This window comes from Rattus norvegicus, chromosome 17 (assembly GCF_021556685.1).
Source record: "Rattus norvegicus strain SHRSP/BbbUtx chromosome 17, alternate assembly SHRSP_T2T, whole genome shotgun sequence".
NCBI classification, from domain to species: Eukaryota; Metazoa; Chordata; class Mammalia; order Rodentia; family Muridae; genus Rattus; species Rattus norvegicus.
Genome location: NC_141550.1, coordinates 27328028 through 27344978, shown reverse-complemented (window position 1 = coordinate 27344978; position 16951 = coordinate 27328028). Strand labels below are relative to the sequence as shown.

General features: G+C 45.3%; 1 protein-coding gene across 2 annotated transcripts in view; it reads left to right on the top strand.

Annotated features, from left to right (window-relative positions):
* Positions 1-13823, top strand: part of Ly86 (lymphocyte antigen 86) — an 83954-nt gene extending 70131 nt beyond the window's left edge. Inside the window, exons 5-6 of one of the 2 annotated variants that reach the window (XM_087590333.1) lie at positions 7350-7402; positions 13351-13823. In XM_087590333.1, coding sequence (XP_087446459.1) covers positions 7350-7402; positions 13351-13434 — 137 coding nt within the window. In that variant the 3' untranslated portion in view covers positions 13435-13823. The remainder of the gene's footprint in view (positions 1-7349; positions 7403-13350) is intronic. The other variant, NM_001106128.1, reaches the window with a different exon arrangement.
* The last annotated feature ends 3128 nt before the right edge of the window (positions 13824-16951 follow it).

Here is a 16951-nt window from a genome sequence, read left to right as displayed (position 1 = left end):
CCATGGTTAAAACTGGAGGACAGTGTGTGAAGTAGAATAAGCCAGAGAGAGCATAGATGTGCCATGGTGTCCTTTGCATAATTAAAGTAAAAGTCAAAAAAATTCAAACTCAGAGAAGAGAAATTCATTACCGGCCAGGACCCAAGAAGTGAAGGGTGACCTTGGTCCAAGGGTACTGTACTAAAGTTAAAGTCAATTTTTCTCACCGCTGTGATCAAAAATCTAACGCAACCTAAGGGGGGAAGGATTTCTTTTGGTTCACTGTCCAGGAGACAGTTTTTCATGGCATGGAGGGGGTCGAGGGGTGTCTAGCCATATTACAACCATAGCCAAGAAGCAGACCAAGTACACACTGGCACTCTGCCCACTTTCGTCTTCATTTTTCAGTCTGAGATTCTGAACCATAAAATAGCTCAATGGCTACCTTAGTTGACTCAATGTAGAAACTTCCTCACAGATGTCCCCAGAGGCCACTCTCCTAGCAAGTTCTCCACCCTGTCAAATTGACAGCATAACCCTTCACCGACACCGACTTCCAGCCGTGAGATCATGAGATCGACCAGTTCTTGAGATCTGACACACAGCGTGGAAACTACACCTCACAGTCCTGTGTTATTTCCTGGAAATGTGCTGACAGGGTGGATCTTAGTTGTTCTTTATTAGGGGGAATGACACTGGGAGCGTGTGGTTACATTGGTTAGCTTTAAAGGTCTTAAATAGGTCAGCTATAGGTCAATATAGCTTGGGAGAACCATTTTGCCCTATTGGCCCAGCAGGAAGGAAATGGCTTCAAAATATCAACAGCTGTTGGGGTGACAGACCAGCACTGATACTAAGCCTGACTCATATGATCCCCTACATCCATAGCACCCTTAAGGACCTCACCTCAGATAAAGCTAGGTCCTTGACTATATCACAGGAAAGAGTCATAGTCAATAAAAGTGAGTACGTTTATTAGGCAGAGATGTTACAGACCATAGACTTTAGGTCAGATGTTGAAAATGAGGCACAAGAAAGGACAGACTGATAGACCATGAATGTGGGCTTCACAAAAGAAAAGAAAGTTTGCTTTCCATTGCTAGTATAAACATCAGGACCAAAAGCAACCTGAGGAGAAAAGGGTTTGTTTCATCTTACAAATTAGAATCCATCATGGAGGGAAGACAGAGCAGGAACCCAAGTCAGGAACCTGGAGGCAGGAATTGGAGCAGAAGCCATGGAGGAAGACTGTCTAGTGGCTTGCTCTTCAGGCTCACATCAGCCACTTCTCTTACACACCTGAGGACCACCAATCCAGGGCTGGAACTGCCAACAGTGGCCTAGGCCCTCCCACATCAATCATTAATAAGGAAAATGTCCCTCAAAGACTTGCCTGCAGGCTAGCATGATGGAGGCATAGTCTCAAGTGTGATTCCCTCTCCCTACACGACTCTTGCTTGTATGGTGTTGACAAACGCTTCCCAGCACAGGTGTCTTTACAATGAACACATACACATCCACAGGTAATTTTATAGCTTTCTATGGCTCACCTTTGCAGCTTTAGAAGTCCACATGTGGCAAATAGTCGCCCTGCCAAGGCAAGAGAAAGTCTAACTGGAGAGCCAAGGCAGAGAGGAAACACCACCAGGACGAGGTGAGATGCCCATCGCAGATTCAGACATGGATTCCATGCAGCAGCAACAGCTACACCCAAGATGGTAGTTACTGCACATCCGATTCATCTTGAGGATTTCAGTGGTCAATCATAAAGAAAATACGCTGGTTTCCACCCCTGAGAAAAAGTCTTGAGTGATAAAAATAAAGGAGAGCTGAGAATTGTAGCCCAGTGATCAAGCACTTGCTTAACATGGGAAAGCCCTCTGTTCAGTCCCCAGCAGAGCACATAAAAATCATCATCTTTTAAATACAGCCCTTGTTCTACATGAACTAGTAGGCTTGGCATCATAATTGTTAGTCTACATATTTTCAGTGTTAAAACACTATACCAATGCATAAATATTAAGAGAGTGGAAGAATTCTAATGAGGGCCTAGCAAGGCCTGAGAAAGGTTACAAATGTTGCCAATTGAGTACACCACTCTGGGAGCACCGCCATTCTGGGAGCACCGCCATTCTGGGAGCACTGCCGTTCTGGGAGCACCGCCATTCTGGGAGCATCTCCTCTCCAAGAGCACTTTCACTTGCTCCAGCCTCTGCTTGGTTTCAGAGAACAAGAGATGGAGCAGTGGAATCTGCTATAGACATGGCTTACCTCCACACCAGCAGTACAGAATGATAAACTGAACCTAGCAAAAACTGGACCAGTACAGCCAGAACTAAAGACCTTGAAATAGAGAGTTTCAGTGTACTGGGTTCTCACTGAGGTCATGGGACTCACCCAACAAGGGCTTCCTCCCACCCATTCTGTCATTACTGGAGAGAGCTACAGAGGCAGTACCAGAACCAGATACACTATGAACAGAGAGGCTGGGATCTGTGCAGACCAAGGAGACCAGGGATGGTCAAAGAAGAGAACATGGCACAGACCTTCACTCCAAGCCTGTGTCTTCCAGACCCTGTGGGGCCTTTGTGTCCCTGCTGGAGAAGTCAGTTTCTGGGGTGGGAGTGGAGCTTAGTGGTCCAGCATTTCCATAGTAAGCATGATGTCAATCTCTGCCCAACGAAAAGACAATCAACTTCACTTCAATTAAACTAAAGTCAATTTACTCTCTTTAATAAAGACGGGGGTGGAGGGAGGCCAGTTTTTAGAAGTATTTCAATGAGGGAAAGGAAGAAATAGGTGAGAGTATCCTGGGAATCTTTTTATAGTATAGAGGGTGAGAATGTTAATTAAAGGAATCTCAGAAACGAAGAGGGCCTGAGAAGGGAAGGGACGAGAGTTTAATTTTAGGTGTTGTTTTGTCGAGCTAACAACAAAAAGTCACTTCCCCGAGTTACTCGCAGCTATTCTCAGGAGCTTCGTGGGCCCCAGAAAAGCTCCAGTTGAAAGTGTAAAGCATAGAAAACCAATTTAATGAAAACCCCTCCCAAAGAAGGACCTGTTAGGAGGGAAGAAGGAGCACAAACTGGCAAAGCCTCAGGGCGCTAAATGAGCATCGGGAAGAGCAGGTATCATCCGAACTGTGCTCTTCAAACCGCAGGACCCATCCGTGTTGGAAACTGAAAATGCAAAGAAGAACAACAGATGCTTCTACACAAGACTTTCCAAAACTGTCGTTGCGGCTTGTCAGAATCCATCAAGTGAGGCTCCCCTGAGCTGGCTAACAATCAACTAGTGACAACTGCCATTACCCTTCCCGAGGACCACACTGCTGGATGAGGTTGCAGACAAGGTCTGTAGTCCTCCTTGAGCCCCGCAGGAAGTTTTTCCATTTCTATTTTGTGAGTCCAGAAGCTGAGTGCCAAGATTGCCCACTGTCACTTTGCTAGTGACAAAAAGAGCTGGGCCTTACACCCATCTATCTCTTCATCTTAGTGTTGGGGATTGGTTCCAATGCTTTGATTTAATCCAGCCCCCAAAAGGAATCCAGGTGTCCAATCGCTGAAGGTCCTTGTCCCCAATTGGTTTTTGATTGATCAATAAAGAGCCAACGACCAATGGCTGCCGGGGCAGGTAGACTGAAGCAGGACCTTTCGATTTGCATGGGGAAAGGAAGAGAATCACCATGACATGGGGGACAAGGATGGGACATAAGAGCTGCAGGAGAGAAAGTCAACCAGCTATGTAAGAATTCGGGCAAGAGACCATTGGCCACTTTCCTGATTGGGCCTGAGGTAGCAGGGGAAGGTTTGGGAGTCTCAGGAGTACTGGAGGGGTGCATTTGCTAGCAGGGAAAGGTTTCGAAGTACCCAGCCTTTGATATACTAGTCACAGTATATCAAAACCTAACTGGTGTGTGTGTGTGTGTGTGTGTGTGTGTGTGTGTGTGTGTGTGTGTGTGTCTTTCACTTCAAAAATCCAAGGATTTCCTGGGCAGATGTGGACAACCTGCCAGGAGTCAAAGCGGTGTAGCCAACTACCACTATATCTTAGCTCAAGTCATTTGCCCTGGGCCATACAAGAGCAATCAAATAGACATACAGTATGCATTCCCACAGGAACCCAACCACACAGAGAGAAAACGTAAGGGGGATAGTTTGGGGGTAGAAAGGGACCAGCAGGAGGGTGGTGGAGAATTAGGGGGTAAATATAAGCAAAGTACCATATTATGCTGTAGGCATGGATCAGAATCCAGAGGGACCTGCCGAGATTTCCAGATCCATGTATCCAGAACAAAGAACTGGACCAGGGACATTAGATAGTTTTAGAAATGAAGATAGCTTGTCAACAACAAAGGCAGGGCAGGAGAAATGGTTCAGTGGTTAAGGGCATTTCCATCAGAGGAGCAGAGTTTGGATTCCAGTACCCACACCAAGCATCTTACGAAAACAGAGAGAGAGAGAGAGAGAAAGAGAGAGAGAGAGAGAGAGAGAGAGAGAGAGAGAGAGAGAGAGAGAAACATAGTTTGTTTTAATATGAAAAAGAGGAGAGAGTCAGGGAAAGAGTCAGAAACAGAAAGAGAGGCAAACAGACACCTTGGACTGACCCCCAGGTCACTAAATTCTGACTTTTCAGTCATTCACATAGCATCTACTTTCCCCGGCTTTTGGGAGTATGTTCTCATACATGCTATCTCTTACAAGTATCCCTGGTGAGAAATGGTCTCCAGTCTTTCAGCCAGTGGCGTCTTGTTGTTGTTGTCGTCGTCATTATCATTGATGTTATTGTCTTCTATGATAATCCTGGTGTCTATAGAGTCCCCTCCCCATCTAACTCTCCACAACATACGTGTGTGAAGATGAGCATGCCATCTGGCGATGGTACACCTGCAGTCACAGTACTTGGAGGGCTAAGGCAGGAGGTTCAGAAATTCAAAATCATCCTCAGCTTCTTAGTAAATCCAAAGCCAGCCTGGATTATATGAGACCAGGTCTCAAAATAAACCAACAAACAGAAAGTCATGGTATAACCCATTGTTTTTTATGCCAACTAAAAATGAGCAGTTGATCTGTTTTTAAGTGTTTTTGTTTTTTCAATACAAGATTTTTCTGTGTATCCCTGGCTGTCTTGGAACTTGCTCTATAGGCCAGGGACACACAACTGCCTCTGCTTCCCGAGTCATGGGATTAAAGGTGGGCACCACCACTGCCATTTAATGTGACTTTTAATGTGACTAAGATGGGAGGCCTCTGAAGTGAGCAGAAGAAAGATGGGTCTTTCGGCACCATGAAAATATTCTTAAGTCAGTGATGGAGCATGTCTTAGGTAGGGTTTCCATTACTGTGAAGAGACACCATGACCAAGGCAACTAACTCTTATACAGGACAACATTTAATTGGGGCTGGCTTACAGTTTTAGAGGTTCAGTCCAGTACTATCAAGGAGGGAGCATGGCAGCACCCAGGCAGGCAAGTCACAGGAGGAGCTGAGAGTTCTGCATCTTGTTCTGAAGGTAGACGGGCAAAGACTAGCTCCCATGCAGCTAAAATGAGGGTCTTAAAGCCCATGTCCACAGTGACACACTTCCTCTAACAAGGCCATACCTACTCCATGACGACCACACCTCCAAATAGTGACACTCCCTGGTCCAAGCATATTCAAACCACCACAGAGTGTGATGACCAGGAAGACAGCCACCACTATGTGAGGAACCTGAATTCTTCACTGTTCTTTTCTTTAAAAAAAGGACAGCTGATAATCCATCTGTGTTAAGTGTGCCTGGACACAATACAAATGGTACCACGTGACTCCTTCAGCAGTAGCAACACACTGTGTTTAGAGAAGAGAACAAAACAAAACCAAAAGTGACTACAACCCAACCCTTGCCTGCATCAGAGATCTTAGATGTTTCTCCTGGGACTGATGCAATGTCTTTGAATTCCTGGCCACAGACCTCAAAACAAAACCTTCAACACAGCCTAGGAGCCCTGCTGCTTCACAAGGAATTTCCTCCTTCCCCTTTGTTCATAAAGACCATTGTAATAACGTCCTTTGCTCCTTAATGCACCCGAGGCATGACCCTCCACATTCTCCCTGTAACCCTCGGTGAAGGTCACAACATAATCAGGCACCCTGCTTTGACCCACTGGCCAATTTATAAGTCAGCCTACACTGAGCCTAATCAGAATCTGATCTCTTGCATGTACAGAGTTCGGTTCATGCTTCTTCTCTTCAAGGGCAAATCCCTTCCTCTTGTCTTCTTAACCTCTTCTCTCTACTATTCCTCTCTTCTACAATTCAGTCATTCTTTTTCACCAGCCGTTCACTGGCTTTCCTTCTCACAACTGCTGAAAGCTGGGGAGCCTCCGTGGAGCTTCTGGCCTCTACACCTCCGTCTGCTAATGCCATCTCCCTGGGGACAGTTTCATCTGACTCAGGACTTTATAGCTAGCTACTTGTTAACAGTTCAGATATTTGTAGTTCCACCTCTAATTTTTCCCCAAGTTCCCAATCTGTATATCCAACTGCTTTCAAAGACCCTTTCTTGGTCGTTTTAGAAACCAAGGCTTTTAATCCCCCCAACACACTTTTTCCTCTCCAACTCTCCACCTTTATGAGTAGCACCCAATCTTCTCAGATATTCAAGCCCCTTCTTTTCTCGTGCTTTCTTTGGCGTGTTTCCACATCAGGGCCTCTGTCTTTATGCTTCTATGCTTCATGTTGCTTTAAACTCCTCCTTCTCGTTCTTCAGGACTTAGTTAACTGTTGCCCCCATGGCGATGCCACCTCTGAACAACTCTTCTGTAAACCTCAACATCCCCCTGTTCCTGGGGATAGCAATAGTTTGCCAGGGGCTACTCTTCGGGCTTTGCATTCATTAACTTTTAATTTTTCCCAAGCTCAGGAGGTATAGATACTGTTTTTAAATGATAACACCCATCTTAGGAACTGAGTAACAGTTCCCATCAGGTAACTGAGTGTAAAGAGAAAAATGGCTGGCCAGGCCATTAGAGCAGGTGGCTTCAAAGTTTCACCCTGTGCTTCCAGTTCTAGTCAAGACTCTTGACCACTCAGTCAGCCAGAGTCTCTTGATGACCTGCTTGTTTCCTCTCTGCTCTTCTCATGTCTGGACAGTGCTCTTTACAAAGGTTTCTGTACTGTCAGCCTTGTCACTGGGAAGCAAGCAACACGTATGTGAGTAGAGACTATTCTTCCATTGGAAGAAATTAAAGTGTTTATATCAATGGCTATTCTTCTTTTATTACCCAGACTTGATCTACATCTCTATGGCCACAGATGATATGAAAACCTCTTTTAGGAGTGTGTTTTAAAGGAATGAATAATATTATCTATGGTCTATCTATTTTTCAGAGCAGATATACTATGCCGGCCCTGTCAATAACCCTGGGCTTGATGTTCCACAGGTAAGGTTTTCTGTTTTGTGTTGTTGTGTATTATGGTGTTGAAGAGTTGACTTTCAACTCTCGGAGGGGAAAAAAAGAGAAGGAGGAGAAGGGAAAGGAGAAGAAGAAAGGGGAGGCAAAGAGGAGGAGAACTGGACTTAATTAGTTGAAAGTCTTAGCACGTGCCGTAGTTAGGAGGCATGTTTAACATGCTGGCTTTGTCCTTTGATGCTTCATATAGGTGTTCTGTTGAACCTTTCCGCTGAACCAGAACGAAACCTACTGGGGTTGAAATGCTGGCATCTTGTCCACAGGACTGGGGCTGTGTGTGTGGGGACTCCATATGGCTAAAGTTGCTTGGATATGTGGGAGGCAACTAGCTTCTGGCAGTCTAGAGAAAGGAGAGTTTACAAAACCACAAAGGCTTCAATGTCCCTCTAGTTACCATCCTTTTACTAGGACTGTCAAGCTGGGACGTTAGCCTGCTTCTGTTTACTGTATGATGTACAGAGAACAGGGCCAGGAAGATAGCTCAGCTGGGGAAATGTAACATAAGGATATGAGTTTGATCTCCAGGTCCCAGGTTAGAAAGCTAGATGAAGGGGTACGTTCTTATAATCCAAGTGTTGGAAAAGCAGAAACAGGCAGGCTCCTGGGACTTGCTGTCCAGCCAGCCTAGGGAGTTCCAGGTCAGGGAGAGATCCTGACTCAAAAAAGGAAAAAGGTAGATGGTGAGGAATGGCACCTATGATTGTCCTTGGCCTACACAGGCATGTGCACACACAATTATATCTTTTCCACATAAACACGCATCTGCACACACAGACACACACACACATAGACACACACACACACACACACACACACACACACACACACACACACACACATACACATGACTACATGACACATGGGACCAAAGAATAAAAGTATACCCATCTCACTACTCCAGCGTCTGGTATATCAAGGGTAAAGGGGGCACATCTGCTGAGGGTCTCCTTGCTGGTGAGGACTTTGCAACATCCTAAGTCAGCACATTAGGGGACATAAGTGAGGACATTAGAGAACAAAGGAGTTAAAATTTTTATTACACACCCGCTCCTAGAAAACCCCACTACTCCTTAATCTATTAGTACATTAATGAATGAATCCACTCACAAGGGCAGATCCCTTTTAAGGACCCCACATCTTCTGACCTCAAGCTGGGGATTACGTCAACAGACTTTATAGTGGGGATAGTCACAAGGTGACCTGTCCTGAGCACTCCAAGCTAAGACTGGGGTTTCCCATAAACTCAAAATTACATTGTTTCTGATGTGCATGAACTCAAGCTGCTCTGATATCACCTGCCATGCATCTCCCTATTTTGCTCCTTGAAAGAACAATCTGGAACACCATAAAAATGTCACTGTTTAAACATGGTGCTTTTGGCTTCATCTTTCTAGTCATCTGAGATACGAGGGGGAGGCTGTCTCCTGCACAAGGAGTCTCTTCAGCTTAGTTTCAGCTCTAAGTTTGTTTCCCTGCTGCCCCACCCTGTGAGCTCCTAAGTCACAGAGTCCCGAACAGGCCCACTTTGGTTTCCACAGGAATCCTTCTCCCAGCTGGAATCTCTCCCTCCCTCTCTGGAATTCTCCAGTGATCCTCTCAAGCCTTTCTATGAAAGGCACGACTTCGTCCAGGAAGGGAATCTCAGTCTCTCCTCACTGCTAAGCACCAAGGCCTGAACTTTCCCAGGGAGCTTTTCTTCACATTGCTGCTACTTGAACGTTTTTCCTTGCCTCATTTTTCTCCTGTTACCCACTAGAGACTGATGTAATAATTGCTAACAATTGGATTTCATTTTGCCTGGCTGGCTTTTTAAAATCAGTTACCCTTAGCAATCCCTATGCAATGAAGACGCAGTCAGGGAAGGGAGGCTCTTAAAGTCATAGAAGCTCTTCGAAAGGAAACTTACCCTCAGAGATATAAAAGGCTTTGTAGATATTACTCATTTTTTTACACTCTTTGGGGGTTTTCCCTTTTTTTAATTTATTTATTTTATGTATGTGAGTACGCTGTCAGACACACCAGAAGAGGGCATTGAATCCCATTTAGTTGTGAGCCACCATGCAGTTGCTGGGATTTGAACTCAAGACCTCTGGAAGAGCAGTCAGTGCTCTTAACCACTGAGCCACCTCTCCAGCCCCGATGTTACTCATCTTAACACAAGAGTACATCCCCTAAACTCTGCATGAGTTGAAAACAGCTTATGTTGAAAATGCATTGACTCCATACAGCCTGCAGAACCCCATAGTTTAGTGGCAGGATGCATATGCAGGAGAGTGCTGGGCATTTGATCATGTCTTCTCAAGACTGGGCACTGTGACTCCCTGTCGCTGATCAGTGAGGAAGGAGGTTTGAACTGGAAAATAATGAGAGTTGAAAATGCCAAGTACAGATGCTACTGGGCCTAATTTTATCTCTCACCAGCGTCAGTAGAGCCATGGTAAGCGGGCACCATATTTTAGTCAACAAGCCTCCAGTGATTGCAAGATACTCCTTGCCTGCCTTCTTCAACCAATAACAGTGCTCCTAGAGATACAGCGCAGAGCGAGCCAGATGTCCTGACCCAGGTTTCCTCTTCTTCTGCGGCCTGTACGTCAGAAGCAGACACCAGACAAGCTCCCCGCCCACACCCAGCCTACAGACCCAACAGAGGACATAAATAGCTTCCTGGGACACCTTCCCCACAGACCTATGCAGCAGAACAGCCGGGGACCTTGATCCCTAGAAGGACTGTCCACATTGGCCACAGACAGCCACAGTGTTCTCAGGGCCTGCCACACAGCTTTGGAAAGAACTTCCACATGGTTTTTAGGAAAGACTCTGCTTCCTAAGAGCTGTTAGTTGAGGGCATTTTAGTGGAAGGCCTACTCACATCCCCTCCCTCACCTAGACCTCCAAAGATGGGCTCTGAGCTAATGGAGGTTTCTCTTTAGCCAAATTCTTCCTACTCGGCATGTACTTTTCAATATCTTGGTTATTTTTCCTCTTTTTTTGAAATGTATTTATTTATTTACTTATATATGTATGTAGTATATACTTACTAGTGTGGTTGTATTGCACATGCACAGGATATGTGTCTGTGTGTGTATGTGTGTGTTTGTGTGTGTGTGTCTGTGTGTTTGTGTGTCTGTGTGTTTGTGTGTGGTTTTGTGTGTGTGTCTGTGTGTTTGTGTGTGTGTCTGTGTGTTTGTGAGTGTGTGTGTTTGTGAGTGTGTGTGTTTGTGAGTGTGTGTATGTTTGTGAGTGTGTGTGTATGCTTGTGAGTGTGTGTGTGTTTGTGTGTCTGTGTGTGTTTGTGTGTGTGAGTGTATGCGTGTTTGTGTGTGTTTGTGAATGTGTGTGTGTTTGTGAGTGTGTGTGTTTGTGAGTGTGTGTGTGTGTTTGTGAGTGTGTGTGGGGGGGTTGGGTGTGTGTGTGTGTGTTTGTGTGTGTGAGTGTATGAGTGTGTGTGTGTTTGTGGGTGTGTGTGTTTGTGAGTGTGTGTGTATGTTTGTGAGTGTGTGTGTGTTTGTGTGTCTGTGTGTGTGTTTGTGTGTGTGAGTGTATGCGTGTTTGTGTGTGTTTGTGAGTGTATTGTGTTTGTGAGTGTGTGTGTTTGTGAGTGTGTGTGTGTTTGTGTGTGTTTGTGAGTGTGTGTGTTTGTGAGTGTGTGTGTGTATGTTTGTGTGTGAGTGTGTGTGTTTGTGAATGTGTGTGTGAGTGAGTGAGTGTGTGTGTGAGTGTATGCGTGTTTGTGTGTGTTTGTGAGTGTGGGGGGGTTGGGTGTGTGTGTGTGTGTGTGTGTGTGTGTGTGTGTGTGTGTGTGTAGAGACCTAAGGTCTCCATCGGATGTCTTTTCTTGGTCTCATGCTATCTTTACCTTTTCACATTGTGTATGTAGGTTATGTGCACATGTCTCAGTGCATAAATGAAGATCAAAGGACAACCTGCAGGCATTGATTGTCTCCTTCCACCATGTAGGTTCTGAGGATCAACCTCAGGTTGTCAGGGTTGGCAGTAAGTGCCTTTGCCACTGACTCATCTTGTCATCCCTGTCCCTTTGATTTCTGAGACAAGGTCTGGAAATGAACCGGAAGCTCATCAATTCCATTGGGCTGACTGGCCAATAAGCTTTAGGGATCTTCTCTCGACCTTCAAACACCACCGCCACTGCCGCCACCCCTGGTTTGTTACGTAGATTCTGGAGATACAAACTCAGGTCTCTGTGCTGGTGCATTGAACTCTTCATCAACTGAGCCACATCTCTAGCCTAAACTTTATCTTTTAGTTGATGAATAATTGTGCGTATTTATAGAGTCCAATGTGGTATCTCAGGGTACATGCAGAGTATACATTGATCAGATCAGAGCGATTGGCTATCCATTGCTACCCATTTCTCAGCACAAAGAAATGATACCAGCTTACTTATTAAAAGCCCTCTGTACCTGTTTATTTTCCTTTTAACACATCCAACCCCTTGACCCAAATTAAGGTTCTGCACATAACCCTATCTGTGTCTGAGTCTGGTCTAAATTAAAAGTTGGAAATCCTTTGGACTTCCAAAACACATGGACACCCTCGTGGTACTACCTGAACCATGAATTGTGAAGGACACAGATACAGACTTCTGGCCTGCACATTCGGTGCTCTCCTCAGTAGCAGAAACAGGCTGCTCTCTATCCATTGACCCATGCCTCCTTCTGCCTTCAGGGAGGCTTGGTCCCCTCAGTGAGCTCACCCTTTATATAAAAGCATGTGTATCCTGTCATTCACGATCTGCAGCCCCTTCCTGCAAGTGCTGTATCTCTTTTAGGCTAATGCCACTTACAGCCTCTTCGAAACACAATAGCCACAGAGAGCCTCCGAGCATACCTAAGAAGACTGTCACACCTGGGTCCCTTTCATACTTGAAAAAAATACCCCACTATATCTGCCAAGCTCAAAGACTCTGGCCTCCTACGGGCTTTCAATTCCCCTTTCTCTCCTCCCATGAAGTCCCATTGGCATCTTGTATGTTTCTCCAATATGGAGACATCAACCTCACAAGATCATGCCACCCTCTTGTATCTCTTTTGGGTCTTTGCCTCCCTTTGATCATCCTGCTTAGAGAGAGTCAAGCTGACATCAGTCCACCTGTCCCAGCCCACTTCCACCCCACTTCTTGCATGAATTTCTCCACAGTGACTACATCTGCAGAGTTCCTTACCCTGTGGACTTTTCATCTCTCTCAGTGTATACAGGGCCAGGAGCTGGTTTGAATTAAGATTATCTACAGAGACTTGGAAGCACACAAAAGATGCTCAATAAATACTATTCCCCAGTACTTGTGGAGAACAGGTTCTAGGATCCCCTAAAATAAACAGTAAAATCCACAGCTATTGCCAGAAAGATGGTTTAACAGGTAAAGGCACTTGGTGATCTGAATTCTATCCCAGGGTCCCACATGGTGGAAGGAAAGAATTAATACCCAGCAGGTGTTCTTTACCTTACCAACATACACCCATATGCTATGACATGTACACACACACACACACACACACACACACACACACACACACAAGCACACACACAAGTGTGTGCTAATAGAAATAAATAAAAGTAACTGAAAGCCATTTAAGATGCTCAAATCCTTATTTAAAGCAGTCTTTGCTATATAACCTATGCTCATCCTTGGGCCCGCTTTAATCATTTCCTGCTGACTTAAAATACTTGATATCATATAAGCTCTATGTTGTGTTACACTGGGTTGTCCAGAGAATCTTCACAAGACTAAGAAGACTACACCTGTTCAATACAGAAACTTTTTGCAAATATTTTCATTCTGTAGGTGGTGGAGTGGGCAGATATGCAGTCCTGGGGTAGAGAAGGACGTGCTCTGTGTATTAAGTGGTTGATGGTACTGCAGAGCCCATGTCTTAATGCTTTGCTTCTGTCCCCTGCAGGGAGAATACCAGCTCTTGCTGGAACTGTACAATGAAAACCATGCTACTGTGGCTTGTGCTAATGCCACTGTCACCTGCTCCTGAGCATGGCCTGCAAGAAAATGCACAGGAAACTCAGCCTCAGGGAACCCCAAGGTCACCTCGCTGCAAGAACCACCGATGACAAAGAGGAACTACAAAGAAGTTTCTCGTGGGTCACTCTGCCGATCTTGGCTCTAGGGACAGATAATCCCAGACCCAATGAATGTAATAAAACCTCCAAAATTGTCTATTTCTGAGGACTCTAAGCAGTCCCGAGGCCCCATCTATAACAGCTCTCCTTATGGAATTGCATCTCATCAAAGTTACCTCTTATATGCCCCTTAGCAACACTTCTTTGAAGTCACCTGGGATGTAAAAAAATAAAATAATAAAAATAAAAGCTGCCCTGTACCTATTCAGTGGGGCTCACTCAATAACGATAAGTAAAGTCAGTCTATGGTTAAAGAGTTGTGTTCTTCAGATACAAGTGTTGGGCCCCAGTGCTGCACAAGTGACCTCTCAGAAAGCCAAGATAGTGGTGGCCTCTCTAAAAACAGAGCTGTAAGTGTCATAGCTGCTCCTGGACCCTAAGACTGTGACTGAGAAAGGCTGGTGAAACCCCACCAAGCATGACAATGCTATACACTTGTTCACATATATTTTAAAATATTTATTTATTTTGTGTCTGAGTGCACAGACACTGGCCTCAGACACACCAGATCCCATTTCAGATGGTTGTGAGCCGCTATGTGGTTGCTGGGAACTGAACTCAGGACTTCTGGAATAGTAGTCAGTGCTCTTAAACCACTGAACCATCTCTCCAGCCCTCACATACTCTTTCCCTTCATCGTCTGTGTCGGTCAGCCCTCCATGTCTGTAACAAATCCCTACAACAACTTACAAGGCAGACACGGATGCTGGGCTCACAGCTTTGCACCGTTCTCTTGGTGACTGTGGCCCTTGTGCCGTGACCTGTGGTGGAATGTGACGTCACAGCAGGAGCATGTGGCAGAGTAAGTCAGAGCTTTAGAAGTAGTATTGAAGTCCCCTGAGCTGAGAGCAGACAGAAATGATCGCAGTGGGTCCATGCTGCTCACAAAAAAGACAAAGGCACAGGTAAGACCAACTTGTCTGCTGCAAGAGAGCTGCCTGGTGAGATCGGGACACACAGAGGCAGAGTTCATCTAGGACCCAGCATGTCCTGTGTTTGCCGGAGGTCCCACGCCCGCGGATCCCGGCCCGCAGCAGCTCTCTGCTCCCAGACCCGGTGAGAGAGAGACCTCACCGCCTGGTCAGGTGGGCACTCCTGAGGCTGCAGAGCGGAAGAGACCACCAACACTGCCCACCCCTGCCCACATCCCTGGCCCAAGAGGAAACTGTATAAGGCCTCTGGGCTCCCGTGGGGGAGGACCCAGGAGCGGCAGGACCCCTGCCTGAGACACCGCCGGAACCTGAAGGAAACAGACCGGATAAACAGTTCTCTGCACCCAAATCACGTGGGAGGGAGAGCTGAACCTTCAGAGAGTCAGACAAGCCTGGGAAACCAGAAGAGACTGCTCCCTGCACACACATCTCGGACGCCAGAGGAAAAAGCCAAGGACCATCTGGAACCCTGGTGCACTGAAGCTCCCGGAAGGGGCGGCAAAGGTCTTCCTGGTTGCTGCCGCTGCAGAGAGCCCGTGGGCAGCACCCCACGAGCGAACTTGAGCCTCGGGACCACAGGTAAGACCAACTTTTCTGCTGCAAGAAAGCTGCCTGGTGAACTCAAGACACAGGCCCACAGGAACAGCTGAAGACCTGTAGAGAGGAAAAACTACACGCCCGAAAGCAGAACACTCTGTCCCCATAACTGACTGAAAGAGAGGAAAACAGGTCTACAGCACTCCTGACACACAGGCTTATAGGACAGTCTAGCCACTGTCAGAAATAGCAGAACAAAGTAACACTAGAGATAATCTGATGGCGAGAGGCAAGCGCAGGAACCCAAGCAACAGAAACCAAGACTACATGGCATCATCGGAGCCCAATTCTCCCACCAAAACAAACATGGAATATCCAAACACACCAGAAAAGCAAGATCTAGTTTCAAAATCATATTTGATCATGATGCTGGAGGACTTCAAGAAAGACGTGAAGAACTCCCTTAGAGAACAAGTAGAAGCCTACAGAGAGGAATCGCAAAAATCCCTGAAAGAATTCCAGGAAAACACAATCAAACAGTTGAAGGAATTAAAAATGGAAATAGAAGCAATCAAGAAAGAACACATGGAAACAACCCTGGATATAGAAAACCAAAAGAAGAGACAAGGAGCTGTAGATACAAGCTTCACCAACAGAATACAAGAGATGGAAGAGAGAATCTCAGGAGCAGAAGATTCCATAGAAATCATTGACTCAACTGTCAAAGATAATGTAAAGCGGAAAAAGCTACGGTCCAAAACATACAGGAAATCCAGGACTCAATGAGAAGATCAAACCTAAGGATAATAGGTATAGAAGAGAGTGAAGACTCCCAGCTCAAAGGACCAGTAAATATCTTCAACAAAATCATAGAAGAAAACTTCCCTAACCTAAAAAAAGAGATACCCATAGGCATACAAGAAGCCTACAGAACTCCAAATAGATTGGACCAGAAAAGAAACACCTCCCGTCACATAATAGTCAAAACACCAAATGCACAAAATAAAGAAAGAATATTAAAAGCAGTAAGGGAAAAAGGTCAAGTAACATATAGAGGCAGACCTATCAGAATCACACCAGACTTCTCGCCAGAAACTATGAAGGCCAGAAGATCCTGGACTGATGTCATACAGACCCTAAGAGAACACAAATGCCAGCCCAGGTTACTGTATCCTGCAAAACTCTCAATTAACATAGATGGAGAAACCAAGATATTCCATGGCAAAACCAAATTTACACAATATCTTTCTACAAATCCAGCACTACAAAGGATAATAAATGGTAAAGCCCAACATAAGGAGGCAAGCTATACCTAGAAGAAGCAAGAAACTAATCGTCTTGGCAACAAAACAAAGAGAATGAAAGCACACAAACATAACCTCACATCCAAATATGAATATAACGGGAAGCAATAATCACTATTCCTTAATATCTCTCAACATCAATGGCCTCAACTCCCCAATAAAAAGACATATATTAACTAACTGGATACGCAACGAGGACCCTGCATTCTGCTGCCTACAGGAAACACACCTCGAGGACCCTGCATTCTGCTGCCTACAGGAAACACACCTCAGAGACAAAGACAGACATTACCTCAGAGTGAAAGGCTGGAAAACAATTTTCCAAGCAAATGGTCAGAAGAAGCAAGCTGGAGTAGCCATTCTAATATCAAATAAAATCAATTTTCAACTAAAAGTCATCAAAAAAGATAAGGAAGGACACTTCATTTTCATCAAAGGAAAAATCCGCCAAGATGAACTCTCAATCCTAAATATCTATGCCCCAAATACAAGGGCACCTACATATGCAAAAGAAACCTTACTAAAGCTCAAAACACACATTGCACCTCACACAATAATAGTGGGAGATTTCAACACCCCACTCTCATCAATGGACA